This window comes from Marmota marmota, unplaced genomic scaffold (assembly GCF_001458135.2).
Source record: "Marmota marmota marmota unplaced genomic scaffold, marMar, whole genome shotgun sequence".
NCBI lineage: Eukaryota > Metazoa > Chordata > Mammalia > Rodentia > Sciuridae > Marmota > Marmota marmota.
The window spans coordinates 42,955,124-42,979,015 of record NW_025999900.1 but is presented as its reverse complement, the minus strand read 5'-3'; the positions used below and the strand labels follow the sequence as shown (position 1 = coordinate 42,979,015).

Here is a 23,892-nt window from a genome sequence, read left to right as displayed (position 1 = left end):
TCTGGATATTAGGGCTCTATCTGAAGTGTGAGGAGTAAAAATTTGTTCCCATGATGTAGGCTCCCTATTTACCTCTCTTCTTGTTTCTCTTGCTGAGAAAAAACTTTTCAGTTTAAGTAAGTCCCATTTGTTGATTCTTGTTATTAACTCTGGTGCTATGGGTGTCCTATTAAGGAATTTGGAGCCCAACCTCACAATATGTAGATCGGAGCCAACTTTTTCTTCTATCAGACACAGAGTCTCTGATTTGATATCTAGCTCCTTGATCCACTTTGAGTTAACTTTTGTGCATGGCGAGAGGAGGGGATTCAGTTTCATTTTGTTGCATATGAATTTCCAGTTTTCTCAACACCATTTGTTGAAGATGCTATCCTTCCTCCATTGCATGCTTTTAGCTCCTTTATCAAATATAAGACAGTTGTAGCTTTGTGGATTAGTCTCTGTGTCCTCTATTCTGTACCATTGGTCCACCCGCCTGTTTGTAGTTTTCATTATAAAGGTCTTTCACCTCTTTTGTTGATTCCCAAGTTTTTTTTGAGGCTATTGTAAATGAGGTAGTTTTCCTAATTTCTCTTTCAGCGGATTCACACTGATGCATAGAAATGCATTTGATTTATGGGTATTGATTTTATATCCTGCTACTTTGCTGAATTCATTTATTCTAGAAGTTTTCTGGTGGAGTTTTTTGGATCCTCTAGGTATAGAATTATGTCATCAGGAAATAATGACAGTTTGATTCTTCTTTTCCCATTCGTATCCTTTTAATTTCTTTTGTCTAATTGCTCTGGCTAGAGTTTCAAGAACTATGTTGAACATAAGTGGTGAAAAGAAGGCACCCCTGTCTTGTTCCAGTTCTTAGAGGGAATGCTTCTAATTTTTATCCATTTAGAATAATGATGACCTGGGGTTTAGCATAGTTTTTACAATGTTGAGGTATATTCCTACTATCCTCAGTTTTTCTAGGGTTTTGAACATGAAAGGGTGCTGTATTTTGTCAAATGCTTTTTCTGCATCAACTGATATAATCATATGATTCTTATGATGAATTATACTTATTGATTTCCATTTGGTGAAGAAACCTTGCATCTCTAGAGTGAACCCTACTTGATCATGGTGCACTATATTTTTAATATGTTTTTGTATGCGATTTGCCAGAATTTTATTAAGAATTTTTGCATCAATGTTCATCAGGGATATTGTTCTAAAATTTTTTTTCCTTGATGTATCTTTGCCTGGTTTTGGTATCAGGATGATACTAGCTTCATAGAATGAGTTTGGAAGGGTTCCTTCCTTTTTTATTCACGGAATAATTTGAGAAATATTGGAAAATTAATTCTTCTTTGTAGGTCTTGTAGAACTCAGGTGTGACCCCCCTCTGGTCCTGGGCTTTTCTTGGTTGGTAGGCTTGAAATTGATCTGTTTAAATTGTGTTATGTCCTCTTGACTCAGTTTGGGTTGATCATATGCCTCTAGAAATTTGCTGGTGTCTTTGAGGTTTTCTATTTTACTGGAGTATAAATTTTCAAAATAGTTTATAATTGTCTTCTGAATTTCAATAGTGCCTGTTGTGATATTTCCTTCTTCATCACAAATTTTAGTAATTTGGGTTTTCTTTCTCCTTCTTTTCATTAGGTGGCTAAGGGTTTGGCAATTTTATTTATTTTTTTCAAAGAACCACCTTTTTGTTTTGTCAATTTTTTGAATTGTTTCTTTTGTTTCAATTTCACTGATTTCAATTATTTCCTGTTTTCTAATACTTTTAGTATTGATTTGTTCCTCTTTTTCTAGGGTTTTGAGCTGCAATGATGGGTCACTTATTTGTTTACTTTTTCTTTTTTTAATGAATAAATTCTATGCAATGAACTTTGCTCTTAGCACTGCCTTCATAGTGTCCCATAGATTTTTATACGTTGTATCGGAGTTCTCATTTACCTCCAAGAATTTTTTTCATCTCCTCCCTCATGTCTTCTGTTATCCCTTCGTCATTCAATAGCATATTGTTTAGTCTCCAGGTGTTGAAGTAGCTTCTAGTTTTTATTTTATCATTGATTTCTAGTTTCATTCCATTATGGTCAGAAAGAATGCAGGGTACTATCTCCATTTTGTTCACAGATTTTTGAGTGAAAGAAAAGCAGGACACCCATTTTATTCTTACTCTCCTTTTGAAACACCACCCACATACACATGTGCACATTCAGGTTGTCAACAACTGGTTTTGCTCTTGAAGGACAGTGCTGTGATAAGCATCATGTTATTAATATTTTTTCACATATATTAGGTTATTGGCTTTAACTAATTTCCTTGAAGAATAGTCATCAGAAGCCTCCTTATCTTCAGTTTTAAAACTCTTCTTTATATTCCCCATTTGCCCCCCAGTAAAAAAATGTGTCAATTTACACTTCCATCAGTATGTTTGAGAGGATTGATTTCTTTATTTGCCTTTGATAGTTCTGAGGAAACTGTGTGTCCCATGAAAAGCTGGGTCATAATTTGATGCTATTGATGTTTCTTTCCTTTTTTAATGATTATGTTGTCTTTGGGCAACATTTTACAGTCTACACAAATATTACTCTAAAGAATAGTCATTTTGTCTTGGTGTTAATATAACTTTTTATTCTCATACCTCTTTCTCTAGCAACTATGAACAAAATGATTGTATACAATTTTTTAATTGTCCGAGTAAGTGACTAATTAATACTCTGAGCCTGGAGCTTCTTCCAAGACATTTTCTTTAATGTTGTTTTAAGCAAGTTCTACTTCTGGCATGTAGTTTAACTATAATTCCCAATTTGAAATTATACTACTACGTATATTTAAGGGTGAAAGCAACACACTATCACAGAGAAACCTGCACACCCAACACTCACTATTCACATTATTCACAATAGCCACGATGTGGACGCAACCTCAATATCCATGGATGGATGCATGGATAAAGAAAATGGGATCTATACATGCCAAAGATTATTACTCAGCTCTTTAAAAATGGAAATCCTGTCATATGCTACAACATGGATGAACCTGGAGGACATTATGCTAACTGAAACAAGCCAATTACAAAAAGACGACTCCTACATTACACTACTTATGTGAGCCACCTTAAGTAATCAAATTCACAGACACAAAATTAGAAGGGTGGTTGCCAGAGGCTGGGAGGAGGAGGAAATGTAAGGCTGTTGTTCAGCCAGGACAGTTCAGGTAGGTACTGTGAATAAGTTCTAGAGACTGTTGTACAAAAATGCGCACAAGATTAACAATACTGCACTGGATGCTTAAAAAGCACCTGGAGGGTGGACCTGCGTGATTTGCCTTTTACCCTCATGAAAAATCTGAAGTGTCCCCAGAGGAGCATGTGGTAAAGGGTTAGTCCCCAGCATGGTGCTATCAGGAAGTGGTGGATCCTTTAGAGATAGGAACTTGTGGGAGTCTTTAATCACTGATGGTGTCTCCTTGCAGGGGACAGTGGGACCCAGACCCTCCGGTTTGCTCTTTCCTGCTTCCTAGGCCCAGCTGAGCAGTTCTCCTCTGCCATGCCCTTCTGCCATGGCCTGCTGCTTCACCCCAAGCCGACCTTTTATGGCCAGAAACCTTTCAAACTGTGAGCCAACGTGAACCTTTTCTCTTTATATGTTTTATATATTTGTTACAGTAATGGAAGGCTAACATCCATAATAAATAATAAGAGCAACTAAGGTTTATTGAGCTTTTACCATGGGTCAACAGGGCTCTAAATCCTTTATATGTGAATTCATGTAATCCCCCTGGTCACCTGAGACACGTTCCACCATCGTCTCCATTTGCAGAGGAAACCAAGCACAAACGTGTAAGTACCATGACCAGGACTGCCGAGCTCTGTGAGTAAGCTGGGATTTGCACCCCTGGGTGTGGTTTACCAAGCTGCTGCCCTGATTTATGTATGCTGACTGCCTTTTAAGGCAAATGTATCTAAAGAAAAATCTATTTAATAAATCTCCTTTCCAAAAGGAAATCTAAAGCAAACCTAGCAATGTTAACAGCTTTCTTTAGATGCATATAAAACCCAAAGATTTCGTTTACTTTACTCCAAATAGTTTTTTTAGAGAAGGCTAAGAAAATTTTGTCTCAAATATTTTAAGCAAATTTTTCTCACTAATTTTAAAAGTTACAATGTGCACATATGTATGTTTGTGTACACCATCCCTGATCCAAAATGCTTGGTTGGGTGGGGCCAGAAGTGTTTCAGATTTTTAACCCTTTTTTCAGACACTGGAGTATTTACATATACATAATTAGGTATCCTGGGGAAGGGACCCAAGTTTAAATACAAAATTCATTTGTTTTTTTCTACACCTTATACTCAGAAATCCAAGGGAAATTCTAAACAATATTTTAAGAGTTTCATTATGAAACAAAGTTTCATTTCAAAGTGTAATTTTCTACTGTAGTGTCATGTCAGGGCTCAAAAAATTTTGGACCATGGAACATTTTGGATTTTCATGTTAAGAATGCTCAACCTGAAATTTGAAAAAAAAGAACACTCAACCTATATATGGATAATTTTGTAAAATAAAATATAGTAAAATAAAACAAAATATAGGAAAATATAGGTCTGGGAATGTAGCTTGGTGGTGAAGTGATCCTGATTTAATTCCCAGTATCTCAAAAAAAAGAAAATATCAGAATGGCCCCAGATTGAGAGCTCACCTGGTTAACAAAAGAGAATTCAGTTTCATTTTCAATTGTCTGTTTTATCAATTATTTGTTAGTGACCACAGAGTATTATCTGTATATCACAACTCATATTCTTGTAACAATATCTGTATTTTATGTCTCTCAATTAGTAAAATAAGATAATTAGTAAAAGGAATTCTCTAAGTTCCCTATAACTTTAAATTCTAAGTTTATAGACATCTAACTTTTCTCTGTCCTGAAACGCACGGTTTGTTTTGTTTGGCCTAGCACTTCTCGTGGTTGGCCTACTGTGCAGATCTTAAACAGTATATATTGACCTTGCTGTTGTATATTTATTAAGCATTTTTGCTGTGGCTGCATCCATCACAAATGTTTCGTGTGTGTATGTGTGTTTGGCTTTTCTCTTTCCCTTTTTGTCTCCTTCTTCTGCCTATAGACAGAGAAAAACAAACCAGATCACAAACTGAGGAAAGGGAGCATAACTGGTCACCAGGTCCTGTAGCAAATCCCATTTTAACCACAGACAACAAGCAAGTTGGCTCCCCAGTTGCCTCTTTAGACAACCAAGCTGAGTTATGCATTTTCATCGATTACTTTGACCCTTTCTTTGATGTGTGTGAGAGTACAGGACTGTAGCGGTCATGAAGCTGGAGTGGTATCACTGATTGGTGATACATGTGTAAAACAAGGAGAAAAGAGTCAGTTCTGACCAGGGGAGAGTGATAAATGGAATGGGCTCTGGAAGCCCTCTAACCTGGTTTTAATAGGCGATTGGGCAGCAGTGTGACCCTAGGGGCACACTTACACTTTCCTCATCAGTGGAATGGGGTCAACACTATATCTGGCCCACAGGACGCGATCATTGAAGTCCCAGATTCCAGAGGAACATCAATCTACCAACAGCTTAGAAAACAACCTGATGATAATCAGGGGACTTCTTTTACTATCAGCTATGAATTAACATAACAAACCAATGTCTACAGTGCAATACACTGGGTTTCACATTTATATGGTATAGAAAAAGCAAGCCTAATATGAATTACACTAATGTGTCTTTTGTGACAGTCACATTTGTGGACACCTGCCCTATTTCCTGGTAGGCTTTTCAACAAATTTAACAGAAATGAAATTAAAATAGTATTATCACTAACAATCACAGGGTTGAAAGGACAAAGTACTAACCAAAAAGGTAACACCCCACATAAGGCTCTGAATCACCAAGCCTGAAGAACATACTTTAGGATCTTGCACGACTCATTAGCTCTGACCATATAACTTAATAATAAAGTATAAGAGAGGATTAAATATGAGCATTTCTAAGATTTTTGAGCCTAAGACCCTTTCTTAAGACATTTCTTTGGGCTGGGGATGTGGCTCAAGGGGTAGCGCGCTTGCCTAGCATGCGTGAGGCACTGGGTTCGATTCTCAGCACCACATAAAAATAAAGATATTGTGTCCACCTAAAACTAAAAAATAAATATTAAAAAAGGACATTTCTTTAATTAAGTATTTGAGGTAATTGGGACAAACTCTAGACCTAAGTTTATGTGCACTTAGTAAAACTTTTGAGATTATGCACATGAATAGTAAGAGACTGGTTAAGACCCTTGAAAATAACTTTTCAAAGATAACTTCACAGGTGTCAATAGGTACTTGTTGAATGTATGAATGGCAACTTAAAATTGATGCAATAGTCTTCAATGACTGCTATTCACCGAATGTCTTATGATCAGGGAGGCAGGATATAGCCTGATAACCCAAGAGCTTAGATGTAGAGGCTGACAAACTGAGTTTAAATCTCTTTATTATTTATGTGACCCTGAGAAAGTTCAAAGAAGGTCTAACAACCTGTCCATGGTCATGAACTGGACAGGACCAAGATTTAAACTAAGAATTATTTGACTCCAAAGGTTGTCCAGAGTTTGCCTATGTCCAAAACAACTGAGGGTAGTTTTATGTGTATTATTTTATGTATTTTCAATATATTCTTTTTGAGAGAGAGAGAGAGAGAGAGAGAGAGAGAGAGAGAATTTTAAATATTTATTTATTTTTTTTAGTTTTTTTTTTGGCGGACACAACATCTATGCCAGTAGAGTGCACTACCGCTTGAGCCACATCCCCAGCCCCTCAATATATTCTTAATGGGTAAGAATTTTAAAAAAAAGTGGTTTGGCAAAATCAAATTAAATCATCCTAGGAAAAACCAGTAATAATAACTAAAAGCTAGAAACTAAGCGTTATATGAGTTCCTGAAACAGGCCAGGAGAAAAAACAAACAGAATAAAAGAACCAACCAGACAAACATGAAAGAAGCAGGAGGTTATGGCATTTGGGCCCACATGCTCTGGGACTTTAGAGCATGTGTGTGAGCAAGCGTGCACGCCCACCCACCCACACATAAATTCGTCCCCTTGCCTACCCAGGTCTGACCGTTCCCTCTGATACACCTCCTGCTGCTTGAGCAGTGCCCAGCCGCTCCCATGCTGGTGCTTGGATATAGAGCCTGCTGAATTTCTCCTCCTTCCCCTCCTCTCCACAACCCAACACACAGGGGCCAAAGGCTTAGAGAAACAGTGTTCCTTCCTGCAGGGGGTGCAGAATTTTTCTAGATATATGCAATGAACTTTTAGGAGCAAAATAACAAGACTTGGTTGGGTTTCTATGGGAATCTATGGGTTTCTATGGTGTGTATGAGGCTGTGCACAGACATACACACCATTAGAGGTTGCCAGGATGTGGAAGGACCCCTCACAGGGAACACTGAGAGGCTACCTCTACTGGGCCCTGCTTGTTAGAGGAGCAGTCGCCTCCCTCCTAGGCTGGTCTGTAAACCTGGGCGTGGCAGGAAGGGAAAAGAGCAGACATGTGGAAGGATGAGAGGTACTTGGGATGCAGTTTTCTCCTACCTTGAGTCACCTTACTCATGCTGAAAATTAAGTCTGCTAAAAACTGAAGGGCTTTGGAAAGAGAACAGAGCCGCTCAAGAACTAAGCTGGTTTAAAGCGCTTCTCTCCCCTGTTGTCAATCAAAGAAACCAGCAGTTTTGCCATGACCATCAAAATGTCCTTAATTTTCTGCTTTCTGGGCTCTTTTTTTGGTTTGGATGAGGCAGAAAAGAGAGGGAGGGAAGGCCCTGGTGGGGGGTAGGGAATGGGTTGGGAGCACAAGTGTAACAAAGGATCACTTGAACAGAAACTACTGAGTAATCGCTCTGGCCCGCGCCAAGAATAACATCAGCTCCATGTCGGCAATTAGAATCAGGTCAGCCGGGCCTCTCACGGACCCCAGCGTGCAGAGCTACTCATGCTGATGTCACCAGTAGTCACTGTTGCTCAAGCAGGGCCCCCGACTCAGCTGAAAGAAGAGTGTTTTTGCCTTGTCCTTCGGGGCAGGAGCCGACACACGATGGCTGTGCCAGTCTATAGCAGCCCCTCGCGGTCCCCAACAACCAAGACTCTGGCCTTGCCCCCCAACATCCTGAAACTCATCTTACATCAATTAATATATGAACAACACCTAGAATAGAACAGTGCTTGGGAAAGGAACTTGGGATGCAGTAAGTGCTTATGAAGTGCTGGCTTGTTACTAACAAAACAGCAGGGAATCTGTCCTGCTATTTCTCTCTTGCCCACCCCGAGACTTGAATCCTGGGAGCTGAGATTAGAGAGCAGAATGTACCCTGATAAGAATGAGAAAAGAGGTATTTTGATAATTTATTTACGAGGATACTGTGGTCGATGAAGTGAAAAAGATGGCAACAAAGTTCTATGAAAATGATTGCCTGATATTTTATAAGGGCGACATTAAATTTTAACACATTCCGTCTTCCTTCCAAAAGACAGAAAACAAATAACTGAGGGAAGAAAATTTAATTTAAAATTTTAATTAATTTTTTTTTTTTTTTTTGGTATTTGGGATTTAATCCAGGGCACTTAACCACTAGGCCACATCCCCAGCTCTTTTTATTTTGAGACAGGGTCTTACCAAGTTGAGTAGGGCCTTGCTAAGTTGCTGAGGCTGGCCTCAAACTTGCAATCCTTCTGCCTCCGCCTCTCAAGTAGCTGGGATTAGTTTTAACTAGCTCTTTAAGTAGATGTTGCTATAGACTAGGTGTCTGCAAAGTAGGGCCTGCAGGAAAAATCCAGCTTGCAGTCTTTTTTGTAAATAAAGTTTTATTGGAAGACAGCCATACTCATTCGTTTACATATTGTACATGGTTGTTTTTACTCTGCCCTGGCAGAATTGAGTAGCTGTAATGGAGACCCTATGTCCTACGAAGCTTAAAATATTTACTATCTGGCTATTTGCAGAAAAAGTCATGGACTCTGCATTGACTTAAAACAGTGTTTTTCAAATTGCTGAAGTTTCATCCATCAGGGCATAACAGCTCATAGTTTCAGTTTTGTCTTTTTTTTCTTTATCATGCTCTTCATCAAAAGGACTGGATCACACCCAATTTTCTTGTATCTGTCCTTGGATACCTCTGCCAATGGCTCAGTGTTACTTTCCTCTCACTTCCAGGTCACAGGCTCAGTCTTCTGCAGGGGTGGATTCAGGTCATGATGATTTCTGTATTTCTGAGTAAGCACAACGCTAGATAGAGATGAAGACCCAAACTCACTCTGTATCAGTGGTCAGAGATGCCCATGTTCAAACTCACAGCCTGAATCCGAGGGCCTGCTTGACATGAACACTTGCAACCAGCTGGAAAGCTAAGTGCTCTGATTAGAGGCAGAAGAGGATGGGCGAATTTCTTTGCATATAATGGGAGAAAGGCCACATGATATTTCCCCAAAAAGGTCACATGATATTTCCCCAAACGTATTCAGGAGATCACTGTATGCAAGGCACTATGTGTAACAACAATGACTATATTATACCACCATACCATTCCATACCATACCATCCAAGAAGACCCCCTTAACATCCTGTTCCAAAAAATCATGTTTCTCTTCTAGATAGATGCTAGGTAACTTTTTTTTTTTTAAGAGAGAGAGAGAATTTTTTTTTTTTATTTTTTAGTTCTCAGCGGGCACAACATCTTTGTTGTATGTGGTGCTGAGGATCGAACCCCAGGTCGCACGCATGCCAGGCGAGCGCGTTACCGCTTGAGCCACATCCCCAGCCTGATGCTAGGTAACTTCGATTTTAATTCTGGTCACCAGTCTGAAACAGGAAGCTAACCAAATTTTATAACCTATATTCAAGGAAAGTGACTCCAATGTGCAAGGAGTTTATTAGAGAAGTACCATCTCTATCTAAAGGATTATCTCAAGGACAGAAATACAGGACAGACTCAGAATGAAAACAACAATTTGGTGATAATTCTCAGGCGGGTCTAGCACAGATAAGCTAAAACCAAAGACTTAAAAATCTAAATGAGTGGCGTTTTTTTTTTTTTTCCTGTGGAGTGATTCTAAATATCCTCTGAAAAAAAGTGCTCTAAGTTACTAAATATACTTCATGTTAGAACATTTAATATCTTATTTGCTATTTAATTAGTTATAAACTCCTTAAGCTCACAGAATTTAGTTTCTCTAGCTCTCCCGACAGACCTAAAACTTCACCCTTACTCACTCTTACCTAAATCAGTTGTGGTTTATAAAAACAGGGAGAAGGAACAAAATGATGTTATATACATATATAAAATCATGATGAATGATTTTCTGTTCCTTCTCCAGGAGACACGAGATAACTCCCTTCTTGGGAGTTCTGCCTCCTCCTTAAGATGGATATTCTGACAGATTCTAAAAAACATATTTTCCATATACTTCATAATTCAGTGAAACTAAACCAGTGTAATCCTCAGTGAAAAAACTCCACACAAGAACAGCAGTACTCTAAATTTTCAAAGGAATGTGAGTTGCTGGAAGCTAATCAAAAGCATGAGAGGGACTTAAAAGTAAAGCAGTTTCTCAAAGTGAAAATCAGCAAAACTGCCTCTCTTTCCCCCAAACTTTAATGTCCTGCAAAATATCTCCTTTCATTTAAAAAAAAAAAAAGTGTCCACTATTTCAAGGTACTGAAGTGTGGCTTAAAAGGGACCAACTGTCTGTATTCCCTGGAGCCACACGAGGGAAGTAAGGCTGAACAGCAAAGTCTCCACTATCCAGCACCTGATCAAGGTGGCACTCTCAAGGACTCAAATGACAGGAAGTTTGGAAGTGTAAAACACTTTAGGAAATGTGCGCAGATTTAAAAACAACAACAACAACAACAACAACAACAAAAAAACTAGTACACACATTTCTATCTGCAATTGTGAAAATGCAAACTGGCTTACGTGCTTCTACTGTCCCAAAGATTTTCTAGATGGGGCAATTTCTACATGGCAAAGGATAATGTTGTGATCAGAATGAGATGCCATATTCTACACTTCCAGATTGAAAAGTCTGGAAATTTCTCCATTAAAAACAGTTTAGAGGGAATGGGGTTGTGGCTCAATGGTAGAGCGCACTGGGTTCGATCCTCAGCACCACATAAAAATAAGTAAATAAAATAAAGGTATTGTGTCCAACTACAACTAAAAGAAAAAAAACAGTTTAAAGAACTATTTCACAAATGTTTGAATTTATCATTTCTCAATTATGATGTGTTAATTTACAGAGTAAATACCAGAGATAAAGGTAATCATGTGATGAACTATGTTGAAAAAAATTAAATAATCCTATGTTATTCTGGATAGTAATGAAAAAAGTAAAGATACAGGGCATAATGATAATTAATTCACTTAGAGGATCAGAGGATAAAAAACCTTGGGGAAATGCTTCCTTTATCATTGAATAAGTCTTAATTCAGCACTAACTGATGTATACCATGAACTACATTTTTATAAAAAAAGAAGCAAGTGATAAGAGATCAAACTGATAGAAGGTATTTTTTTTTCCATAAAATATAGGGAGGGCTGGGGCTGTGGCTCAATGGTAGAGCGCTTGCCTAGCATGTGTGAGGCCCTGGCTTTGATTCTCAGCACTGCATATAAATAAATAAAATAAAGGTCCATTGATTTTTTTTTAATCAATAGCTTCCCTATTTCCCTGTTTTTTTTTTAAATAGGGAAATAGGGAAGCTTACAGAATCAGTATTAATTCATCTGTAGAACATGTAAATGATTCTAATGATAATCCTGAATCATTAAGACAAAGCTAATTCTTAGTGACCTGACCTTTTGTAAGTCCCTTCTTCTTCTAAATGATTGGGGACATGCCGACAGATTAGTGTGATATACTGCACAGCTCCTCACACATATGCTCAGGGGTTTCTGTTATTTCACAGACAGTGAGCAGGGAATGAAGATTTCACTCTAAGTTCCGTAGCACAAGGATGCTTGCGTGTTAGGTCCTGTTAAAGTCCCACTGTTTAATAAAACATTGCCTAGCCTGTGATAGGCATTTGACAAAACATCTGTTGAATAAACAGCTGTCACTTACAGAAGACTGGTAATCTAACTTGTGACCATTTCCAAGTTATTTATTCCTTGATGGATCAATATGTACATATGTATACCAACTCTATGGAAGAAGAGAAAGAGTACATTTAGAAAGAAAGATGCTTAACATACTGGCTTTTAGGTATTTTGGAATTAGAGCCCTGGCAAGTTACTGAACTAAGAGCACATAACAGAAAGGGGAAAGACTACAACAGGGACTTTCGTACACACAAATGAAAGAACCGGGTCACGCATGGTTCCACATCACCTTCCAGTGAAGCCCATGTTACGGTTCCAGAACGGTTCTGAGAGGAGACTCCCTACAAACCATCCGCGCCAGCTGCTTTGGAAACCTTTCAGGATGTTAACTCTACGTTGCCCGTTCACTCTTTTTTTTTTTTTTTTTTTTTTTTACCAATAGAAGGAAGAGACAGCACATGGAAGGGCTCGTCTTGAATTACCTGGTGCCGGGCTCGACTCTGGTCCAGAAGCTGCCGGGACTGAAGTTTCTGTTGTTCCAGTTGCTGGAGAGCAAAATGCAGCTGGTAGCTGCCTGCCGTGGGGTGGTATTTGTGTTGGGGAGCCACCCTGGTAGCCTTGCTATAAGCGTTGTTCTCCACCTCGCCCTCCCAGGCAAAGCCACCTGTTTGGAGGCTCCTGAAGAGAAAAGAAAGCAGATTTCTTTGAGTGGCTGAGTGAACAATCCAAGGGGAAAGAGAGAAGTGTCTCAAGTATTTCTCCTTTACGGAGTCAGATGCAGTAGGAATTACCAATCTCTTTGTGTGACCAGTTATCTGACTCCTCCACTTGACCATGGTTCCACAAGGACAAGGACAGGGGTTGCTTAACTCCCCATCCTATTCTTAGCACTTATCGCCAGGCCTGGCGCACAAGCGGACTGTAAATATTGGCTGAATGCTAAATAACTGAAATAGTAATTTCATCCCCCTGTGATTGCCACAAGGACCTCCAAGAAGAGTCCAGAGAGCTTCAAATTCCTAACTGAAGGTAAAAACAGAGGTACAGTCATCTCTGTTAACTTCAAAAGTAAAGAGGTAAATTACACAGAATTCTCAAATTTTTAACCACCCGTTTGTGAAGTATCCAAACTTATTATTCTAGAAGCTATTTCTATCTGAGCTTGTGTCCCCATTATGAGACAATATAACTGGAGTGAGAAGTCACTTTTTTCATCATTTCAAATTAACCGCAGTATAGCCCAGTATGGTCCCATCCAGGCTGACCTATACAGCCTATACACATGAGGAAGGCAAAGGGCCGGTGGCCTTCTTGACTGGTCAGTACCTACACTACACCATTTAATACTCTGCCTGTATTCCTTGCCCAGATTGTTTTTTCTATTTGTTCTTTTTAGATAGACATGACAGTATTTTGACATATTATACATGCATGAAGCATAATTTATTCTAATTAGGATCCCATTCTTGTGATTGTACATGACTTGGAGTTTCACTGGTTCTTGCCCAAATTCTTAATCCCTAGATTCTGGTGACCATATCTGTACATACATGCAGAAGTCTTCACCACTCTACGCACCTGTATCCCCCCCAGTCTCTTTCTTCCAGGTAGAAAAGTCCCCATTTATACCACTTTATATCCACGAGCACAGTTATTATTAAGACAAAACAAAAACAAAAGAAAAACAGAAAACAACAAGTTCTAGAGAGAATATGGAAAACTGGATCTTCTAAGCACTGCTGGTGGAAATGTAAATTGGTGTAGTCACTGTGGTTCCTCAAAAAGGAACATGAGATTCCCATATGACCAGCAATTTCATATCCTCAGTGCTACACAAAAAATCAAATAACATAAAATCACTGATTCAGTAATTCTACTTCTATACATATCCAAATGAATTTAAATCAAACCAGAGAACTGTACACCAATATTTAAAGCAGCATTATTTACCAAGTCAAAAAGTAAAAACAACTTCAACATCCATCAACAGATGAGTGAAGAATAAAATGTACAGGCTGGGGTTGTGGCTCAGAGGTAGAGCGCTCTCCTAGCGCGTGCAGGGCCCTGGGTTCGATCCTAAGCACCACATAAAAATAAATAACTAAAAACAAAGGTTTTGGGTCCAACTACAACTAAAAAATAAATATTTTTTTAAAAAAGAATAAAATGTACTATCTACATACATTGGGATATTAAATGGCTTTAAAAAGGAAGGAGGGGCTGGGGTATAGTTCAGTGGTAGAGCACTTTCCCAGCAAACATGAGGCCTGGGTTCAATCCCCAGCACTGCAAAAAGAAAAAAATTTAAAAAATAGAAAAAAGAAAGGAAATTCTGACACAAGCGGCATGCAATAACATGGATGGACCTTGAAGACACCATGTCACATGAACGCAGGAAATAACTCAGGAGCAAAAGGATAAATACTATATGATTCTACCAATATGAGGTAGGTAGACTAGAAACAAAGTAGAGGGGTAATCGAAAGGGCAAGGGAATGAGGAATTCTTGCTCAGTGACTACAGAGCTTCAGTTTTGGATAAAGAAAAATATCTGGAGATGGATGGATGTGATGATTGCCTAAGTGTCAATGCAGTAAATGCCACTGAGCTGTACACGTAAATGGTTACAGTGAAAAACTTTGTTACATATAGTTTAATACAGGATGGTTTATTTATTTATTTAGTTCCCATTTATTTTGACAACAACCCTATTTGGACTTTTTTTTTTTTTTTTTTTTTTTTTTTGGTGGGGATTGAACATAGGACTTTGTACATGCGAGGCAAGCACTCTACCAACTGAGCTATATCCCCAGCCCCTATGACTATTTGGTTGAAACTTCTCCTTAACACTTTGTTACTCTTCTCTGGACCCCCTTTTGGTTTCTGTCTTTTTTGGTACTTGGGATTGAACCCAGGGGTATTTTACCCACTGAGCCTACATCCCCAGTCCTTTTTATTTTTTAAATTTTGGGATGGGGTCTCATTAAGTTGCTTAGAGCCTTGCTAAGTTTCTGAGGCTGGCCTCAAACTTGCAATTTTTGTGCCTCAGCTTCCCAAGTTGCTGGGATGCAGGTGTGTGCCACTACACCCAGGTTTGGACTTTAACTACTCTCTCTCTATACACATATATTTTTCCTTTTTGAGTTACAGTGACCAGAAAAGTATATAGAGAAGAAACATTATAAAGATTCTCATAATGAACAACCTTAGACCAAACCTGGGCTTAGAGAAATGAGAGTGTGTCTTATTTGAGAGAATTGTTTCTAGTGATTTAAAACGTTGTATTATTGGGACTGGGTGTATCTCAGGGATACAGTGCATGCTTAGCATGCACCAGGCCCTGGGTTCAATTCCCAGCACCATTAAATACATAAATAAGCCTTTCTTATTCTCTCCTTTGGCATTAATGATTGTTTTGATGCTAGAGGTGTATCGACGCTGGGGTGAGGTCATGCAGAGCTCTCTAAGACTTGACCTGCAGCTCAGAGCACTGTGGGAGGAGCCCAGTCTATCTGCTGAGCCCAGGAGTGTGTGCTACTCTCTGCCTGTGGCCTTCCTCCTAACTTGGTAATTTCAGGTCTGTGCTTTGGTTTCCCAGCTTCTGTCAAAGAGATTTCCAAATACCCAGGAAAGGGTTTATATAATGTTACCTCTGATATGTCACATCCTTTTCTCAGGGATGGGATGCTCAGTCTGACTCCCACATTTACGTTGCTCAATTACATACTATTGGCTAGTCTTCTTGGAGAACAGGACCAAAAAGCTCAGATTTCATTCATTAATTTGGCATGTGATCTTCTGTGATGCTCTGGAAGTGTCTCAATGTGCATGCTAGAAGTCACCTTTCCTAAGGGGCTTCCGGAGGTATGAAAAAATGTGGTGACCACTGATGGAACACAATTAAGCGCCTAAGTATATTAATCAAGTATAACCTTCACCGTGTAGAGTGTCGAGTGGGGGTGAAACATGGTTAGGAAGGGAGGAGCCAGAGGAACCTATTACCTCTTTTCTCATTTCTGAAGGAACAGAAGTTACTGAAGTTAAAAGAAGCAGACTGAGGGGCTGGGGCTGGGGCTTGGTGGTAGAGCACTTGCCTTGCACGTGTAAGGACCTGGGTTTGATCCTCAGCACCACATAAAAATAAACAAATAAAATAAAGATATTGTGTCCATCTACAACTAATATTAAAAAAAAAGAAAAGAAAAAGCAGACTGAATAGCAAAAAGCTCTGTGTGAGCTGTAAGCAGAGGAGGGGCGTGGATGAAGAAAAGCTGGAAGGCAGGAGCAGGCCAATGAACAAATAAAGCACAAATAGAGGAAACAGGTGAAAAGGCAGAACCCTCCTTGGCCGAATAATTTTCAGACTGCTGTGCCAATTAGGGTAGGTACTATTCTGCGACTAGACTGAAACTGTTATTTTTAATCACTGGACCAAAGGTCAGAAACTTCATCAATAGTGATTGTGCTTCCATGCCTGGCTTGCTGGTTATAGAGGCTGCTAGCCAGAGTAGCAATCGCAACTCAGTGACCAGATGCAGAGGAGGTATGCAGCTATAAGGCTTATATCAGAATCCATCGCACAGGGCAGCTGGATTGGAAAAAAAAAAAAAAAAAGTTTTAATAAGAAACATTCCCAGGAGGCATTTACTTCAATGCCTTCACAGTACAAATTAGAAATGGGAGCCTGTAACTAGGTCCCCCGGGTTGAGGATGATCATGGACAGGTTCTCAGCTATATGAACAGAGGCAGGGGTTTACGGATGTACAGCGGGCAGGAGAGTGGGCAAGAGAAGATCAAATAAGGGACTTCGGATAGGCAAAGTGTTCTTCCAACTGTACACACTGAACAGACTGGAACATCATAAACTTTTATAATGAAATCTGTTTTTAATCTCATCAGTAACATAAGCTTTGTCTCCAAATCACAAAAGGATATTTCTCAAGCAAGTAGAGGCTTTTAGCAAACAGGCAGGAATTTTTATAGTGCTATATTTGGTGGGGGTAAGGGATGCTTAGTTGTGTAATGTAATAAGTACCTAAGAAACTTGATTGCTTTTTTTTTTTAATTTAAAATTTTTAAAGTTTAATTTTTAGTGCATATTAATTGTATAAATTAATGGGTTTGACCCTGACGTTTCCATGCATGCATATAATGTGCTTTGATTATATGTCTCTACTGGCCCTTTCCCAGTCCCCTTCCTTAAAAATCCCTCTTCTACTATTATGCTATCTTTTTCTTGTTAAGATTTCACATAAGAAAAAAATATATAATTGTTCTCTTTCTGGGTTTGGTTTATTTAGTTTAAGTGATGATTTCCAGGTTCATTCATTTTCCTGTAAATGATAAAATTTAGATTATTTTTATGGCTGAATAGTACTCCATTGTGTATATATGTAGCATTTTCTTTATCTGTTCATCTGTTGATGGGCATCTAGACTAACTCCACTACTTGGCTATAGTGCCAATAGTGCCACAATAAATAAGGGCCTCTTTTTGGGTGGGTCTCTTTTCTTTATACCAACTCGATTCCTTCTGTATGACCAGGTTGGCTTGATCATATAGTAGATCTACTTTTAGTTTTTTGAGGAACCCCAAACTGTTTTCCATAGTGGCTGTACTAATTTAACATTCCCATCAATAGCATATAAGGGTTCCCTCTTGGCCAGCATTTTTTGTTGTTTTCTTGATAATAGCCATTCTGACTGGTATAATATTGAATCTCAATGTGCCTTTCTTTTCCTTGCAGTACTGAACCCAGTGGCACTCCACCACATAGCTTCATTTCTAGTCCTTTTTTTTTTTTGAGACAGAGCTTTGCTAAGTTACCCAGGCTGGCCTTGAATTATGATCCTCCTGCTTCAGCCTCCCAAGTAACTGGGATTACAGGCGTGCTTCAGTGTAATTCTGATTTGCGTTTCCCTGAAGGCTAAAGATATTGTGCATTCTCATATATTTACTGTGGCCAGATGTACTACTTCTTTTAAGAAATGTCAGTTCAGTTCATTTGCCCACTTCTTATTGGATTACTTGTTCTTCTGGTATTAACTTTTTTGATTCTTTGCATGTTCTGGATAAGAATCCTCTGTCAGATGAATAAGCTGGCTGAGATTTTTTCCCATTCTGTAGGATATCTCTTCACTCTGTTGACTGTTTCATTTGCTGTGAAGAAACTTTTTAGTTTGATGTACTCTCCTTTGTCAATTCTTACTATTAATTCCTGAGCTATTAGAGTCCTACTCAGGAAATTGCTGCCTATAACAATATCCCCTGTTTGCTTCTGGTAGTTTCAAATCTTACGTTAAGGTCTTTGATATATTTTTAGTTGATTTTTATACAGGATGAGGCTCAAGATCTAGTTTTGGTCTTTTACAGGTGGATGTCCAGTTTTCCCAGAACCATCTGTTGAAGAAGCTTTTGGGCACCTGTGTTGAGAATCAGGTGGTTGCAGTGTTTCATTTTATTGGTCTGTGTGTCTATTTTTATGCCAACACTATGCTGTTTTGTTACAATGGCTCTACAATATATTGTGAAATCAGATTTTGCAATGTTTCTAAGCATTGAATTGCTTTGGCTATCTGGGGTCTCTTTTGTTTCCATATGAAGTTTAGGATTGTTTTATTCCTAGTTCTGTGAGGAATGTCATTGGTATTCTGATGGGATCTGCAGATTGCTTTTGGTGATATGGGCAATTTAACAACATGAATTCTGCCTATCCATGAACATGGGAGGCCCTTCCATCTTCCAGTATCTTCTTCAATTTCTTTCTTCATTGTTTTATAATTTTCATTGTAGAGGTCTTTCACCTCCTTGGTTAGGTTTATTCTTAGGTTTTTTTGTTTGATTGTTTTAATTCTTTGAGGCTACAGTGAATGGGAGTGTTTCCCTAATTTCTTTCTCTGAAAGTTCACTATTGGTGTATAAGAAAGCTACTGTTTTTGTATATTGATTTTTGTATCCTGATATTTTGCTAATTTTATCATTTCTAAGAAATTTTGGTAGACTTTTTAGGGCTTTCTAGGTATAGAATCACATCATCTACAATAATTTTACATACTCCTTTCCTATTTTTATCCCTTTTATTTCCTTCCCTTGACTGACTGCTCTAAAGTTTTCAGGACTCTATTAAAAAAGAGTGGTTAAGAGTAGACATCCTGGTTTCATTCTTGATTTTAGAAAAAAATGTTTCAAAAACCTGCTTGTTTTGAATTGTAGTGGGGTTACTTGGGTCATGGTATCTCACACTAAAAGCATAAACCTTGGGGATTACACTATACAAGCACTACAATGACTGACACAGGAGGCGATGTGTACTATAACCCGGGCTTTCCCTGATTTCTAGTACCTGAAGGTTTTTTTTTTTGTTGTTGTTTTTTTTTTTGATACTTTGGATTAAACCCAGGGGTGCTTAACCACTGAGCCACATCCCCAGCCCTTTTTATTTTGAGATAAGGTCTTGCTAAGTTGCTTAGGGTCTCACAAACTTGCTGAGGCTGGCTTTGAACTTGTAATCCTCTTTCCTCAGCCTCCTGATTATCAATTTGAGGGAACATGGTGGAGAGAATCTGCAAAGTGCAAAATCTCCTCAGCATGTGGCTGGACTTCCCATATAGACATGCTTTCAGCATCAAAATTTTCTGTGAGGGTTGTGATCTCACAAAAGTGGAAGGAAGGAGGTGAGATAGAGAATGGTGACAATGGTACACACAGTGATTCTGCCATCCACTTCCCCAGCTTAGTCCACTCAGTCCCCACCAAACAGGAGCTACCATGTACACAGATGCCCTTGCCCCACTCGATGGGGTTTGGAACTCCATGCCTACATGTGGGAGGATATTACTGATATTTAATTAATGCAGGTCAAGGACATTAAATATCTAGAAATGCAAGGAACAGTCCTGTTTAAGAAAAATGTGTATTGTTCAAAATGCCAATGGTGCTTCTGATATAAGGCTATGAAAGATGTGCTCTCTGGGGAAAATCTTACTATTTCTTTTTCTTCGTTTAGTGGTAGGAACTGAACGCAGGGTTCCTCTATTACTGAGTTGCATCCCTAGTTCTTTTTATTTTATTTTTTTTAAATTTTGAGACAGAGTCTCACTAAGTTGCTGAGACTGGCCTTAAACTTTTTATCTTCCTGCCTCAGCCTCTTGAGTAGCTGGAATCGCAGATCTACCTAGAACCTTACTATTTTTTTTTATAAGAAAGAATATTCATCTATTCCAATGGCACTTTCAGAAAATATATAGATATTTAAGGACACCAGAGGCTATATTTTCTTTGTCAATCAATTCTCAATCCTGAAAGAAGTAGTCTTGGCACACAGGAAGTGCTATAAATCCTAAGATGACAGAGGGACTCTCATGGGCAGTAGAAAGGTGCTGGCCAGAATAAGGAAGCCATGCCCGTTAGATTAGAGAAGCATTATAATGTGGTAGGGATCTCTGTTGGCTTTTGGGGGTATTTCCAAGGACAAACTTAGAATGATTTTGCATGGAATAAATACTGTTCCATTACAAATGCCTCCCAGGGCAGCTGGGGCTGGCTCATAGTCACAAACACCAAATGGATAAGAAGAAAATAAGCAGAGAAGGCCCTGTGCATGGAAGCCTTTATCACATGTAGCTTCTCTGTGCTTTTTTTTTTTTTTTTTCAATTCTTAAACTTTCCTCATTTGCAAAAAGGAGATATGATAATAGTACCTGTCTGATACAAGTGAAAGTGCTAACCAATAGGAAGTACTTCAAAAAAGTACTACCCTTGCTAACACTACTATTGTTACTATTCTCTCCAACTCAATAATTCCATTGATGTTGCCAGAGAACTACAGTTTTCAGAGGCAGTATTTAAAAAACAAACTTAGCTGTTCATGGGCAGATGATCCTGTATTGCAAAGTTAGCACAATACAGTTGTCAATAGAGTAGTAGTAGTTGTAAAGTCAGAAAGGCTCCAAGTACTAAAAAGAAAAAAATGATACTCAACACTATTTCACTCCATACACAAACAAAATTTGAGGCAGACCACTGACCTTTCAACATAAAAGCTAGTGTCATAAAGTGAATGGAAGAAAATATGTGAGAATGTCTTTGTAACCTTGGAGCTGGAAAAGATTTCTTAAACAGAACACAAAAAGTTCTACTCATCAAAGAAAAAAGTGATAAACTGCACTTCATTAAAATTAAACATTCTGGGATGAGGGTGTAGCTCAGTGATAGAACACGTGCCTGGGATGCAGAAGGTCCTGGGTTGGATCCCCAGCACAAAACCAAACCAAACCAAACCAAACCCAACAACAATAAAAACACTTCTGCTCATTAAAAAATGTCACTAAAAAATTAATAAGCAGGCCATACACTGGCAATACATACATGTGATAGAAGAAGTATAAAGAAGTTCTTATTGTTAATTGTTGGTTTCAGTAATGACAACACAGTTTAAAAATATGTACAAGATTTGAAGAGACATTTTACAAAAGAAAATAAGTAAATGTCCAATAAGCACATAAGAAGTTCTCAACATCAGTAGTCATCAGGGAAATGCAAATACCGTCATGCATCCACTAAGAAGTCTAAATCAAATGGACTGAACACCAAATGCTGGTGATCATGAGGAATGACTATAACTCTTATACACTACAGGTAAGGGTATAAAATAATATGATTGTTTCAGAAAACTATTTGTTATAATACTACTTCTAGGTTATTACCTAAAGGACATGAAAACATGGCTACAAAAACAAAACAAAACAAAACAAAACAAAACAAAACAAAACAACTATAGCTGGGCCACACCTGTAATCCCAGCTACTTGGAGATGAGGCAGGAGGACTGCATGTTCAAGGTCAACCTGAGCAATTTAATACGACCCTGTCTCAAATTAAAAAAAAAAAAAATGAATAAAAAGGGCTGGAGATAGTGGTAAAGCATCCCTGAGTTCAATTCCCAGTATCAGAGGGAATTTTCATTGAATATGTCTTTAGAATTGTAAAAAATTGGAACCAATCCTAATGCTCATTATTAGAAAAGATAAACAAACTGGTCTATTCACACAGTGTAATACTACTCAAGGAAAAGGAATGAACTACTAATGTAAGCAAAAAAAAAAAAAAAAATGACTGTCAGAAACGTGTTGAGTGAAAGAAGGCAGACACAAAAAAGTAAACACGGTATGATTCCCTTTACATGAAGTCCAAAGAATAGGCAAAACGAACACATGGTGAGAGAAGTCAGGAGAGGATTACTGTACAAAGAAGCAGTATTGACCAGGAAGAGACATAAGGGAGTTCTGAAGTGTGGTGGAAATGCTTGATGTATTATGTTAATGGCGGTTACGAGGACATATAAAATTGTCAAAATGAATCAAATCGAACATGTATTTTTAGTTTATGTTATTAAACTTCAATTTAAAAAGACAAATATGCAAGAAAAAAGTTATAACATTTTCATTTATCTTTCATTGAGACCTTAGTTATTATTTCCTGTTCTGTGCATATGTTACTTTACTTTCCTGATTTTAGCTATGATAGTACCTTTGTGTATACCTTGCAATACTGGGATCCTATACCTGAGGAGTTGTTTCATTTCAGCACAACTGAACCCACATTTATTGGATACTGTTCCTAGGTGCTTAGGGAATACCGAGGAGAAACACACTTAGGACCTGCTCTCCAGAAGCTCATGTTTTGGAGGATTAACTTCAGTAATGAAAGGGTTTGGGAATACACGGCATCTACACAGGGGCTTAAACCTAGGAGGACAAGGGTTATGTGAAAGTCAAGGTGAAGTGGCCTATATGACCGTGATGAAAATCATGTTAGTCTAAAAAATGAAACAATCTGGCCTGGTCTGCAGAAGTTAGGGGAACATAAGCAAGTGACAATGATTAACTCAGCACTACGGGATGAAAAGGAGAAACGTTGGTTCTGAAAAACTGAACCTGAGGGTGTGACATGGAAAGTCCTAAGAAGGTAGAAGAGAGTCGCTAACATTTTAAGTAGTTAGAAAACAGTGCAGCGGTCATGATGGTCAAGTTCACAGTGTTAGGATCACACAGTGTAGGCACTGTGAAGAAAAAACAAAACTGCTTATAAAATGCATTCAATAAATGACTGAGAACCACTCTCCTTAGTGAAAAAAGTAAAAGTCAAATTGCATTTAATAACACTAAAATCAAGTACAAACAAGTCAAAATTTATAAGGTAAATCACAAAGTAAACGTAATGTTAATAACCGTTGTTAACTGTTGACTGCGAGCCTGGCTTTCTAGGCAAACAAAATTTTTGCCTTACATTATTTAAGAGGAATGAGTTAGATAGACCTGCCAAGAGTTCATGCTCATGGTGATAGATACTTTGGTTCTTAGAGAATCGGTGTATTGGAATTTCATTTTTAAATGACCTCTTTAGGCATAGTGAAGAAACTAATTTTTTTTTTTTTTAACTTTTGACCCTGTTCCTTAAGACAAGGGCATACTCTACCTTTTTCTATATTGAATCTGTGGAGTTATATTGAGATTGTTCTTCTGCAGGAAGAGTTAAAGCATGAGACAGTATTAGAAATACTGAAAAGCTCAGAAATGATCTGGAAAAGCTATGTGAACTTGAACTTGATATATAATATTAGGTCAAAAGCACAGACCTATATGAAATTATCAGTGCTAGCTGATCTTATTGCTTGACAACAGGATAAAAAGACTTTAAAAAGCTTGAAATATTTTGCTTACTTGAGAGGATGAAAGGCTCTTGGGAAAGGATTAAATAAATAATCCAAGAAAGAGGAGGAGAGAGGAGGGGAGGGAGAGAGGAGGGGAGGGAGA

At 38.3% G+C, this 23,892-nt stretch overlaps 1 protein-coding gene across 34 annotated transcripts in view; it reads right to left on the bottom strand.

Annotated features, from left to right (window-relative positions):
* Ttll5 (tubulin tyrosine ligase like 5) overlaps nucleotides 1-23,892 on the bottom strand; it is a 260,046-nt gene that overhangs the window by 63,832 nt on the left and 172,322 nt on the right. For 32 of the 34 annotated variants that reach the window (XR_007345904.1, XM_048799024.1, XM_048799027.1 and 29 more), the window contains one exon: nucleotides 12,562-12,757. Coding sequence is in view for 32 of the 34 variants with exons in the window: in XM_048799024.1 (XP_048654981.1) it covers nucleotides 12,562-12,757 (196 nt within the window). In the remaining 2 variants the exon portion in view is untranslated. Of the gene's footprint in view, nucleotides 1-12,561; nucleotides 12,758-23,892 lie in introns of those variants that run through there. The other 2 variants (XM_048799039.1, XM_048799038.1) reach the window with 2 other exon arrangements.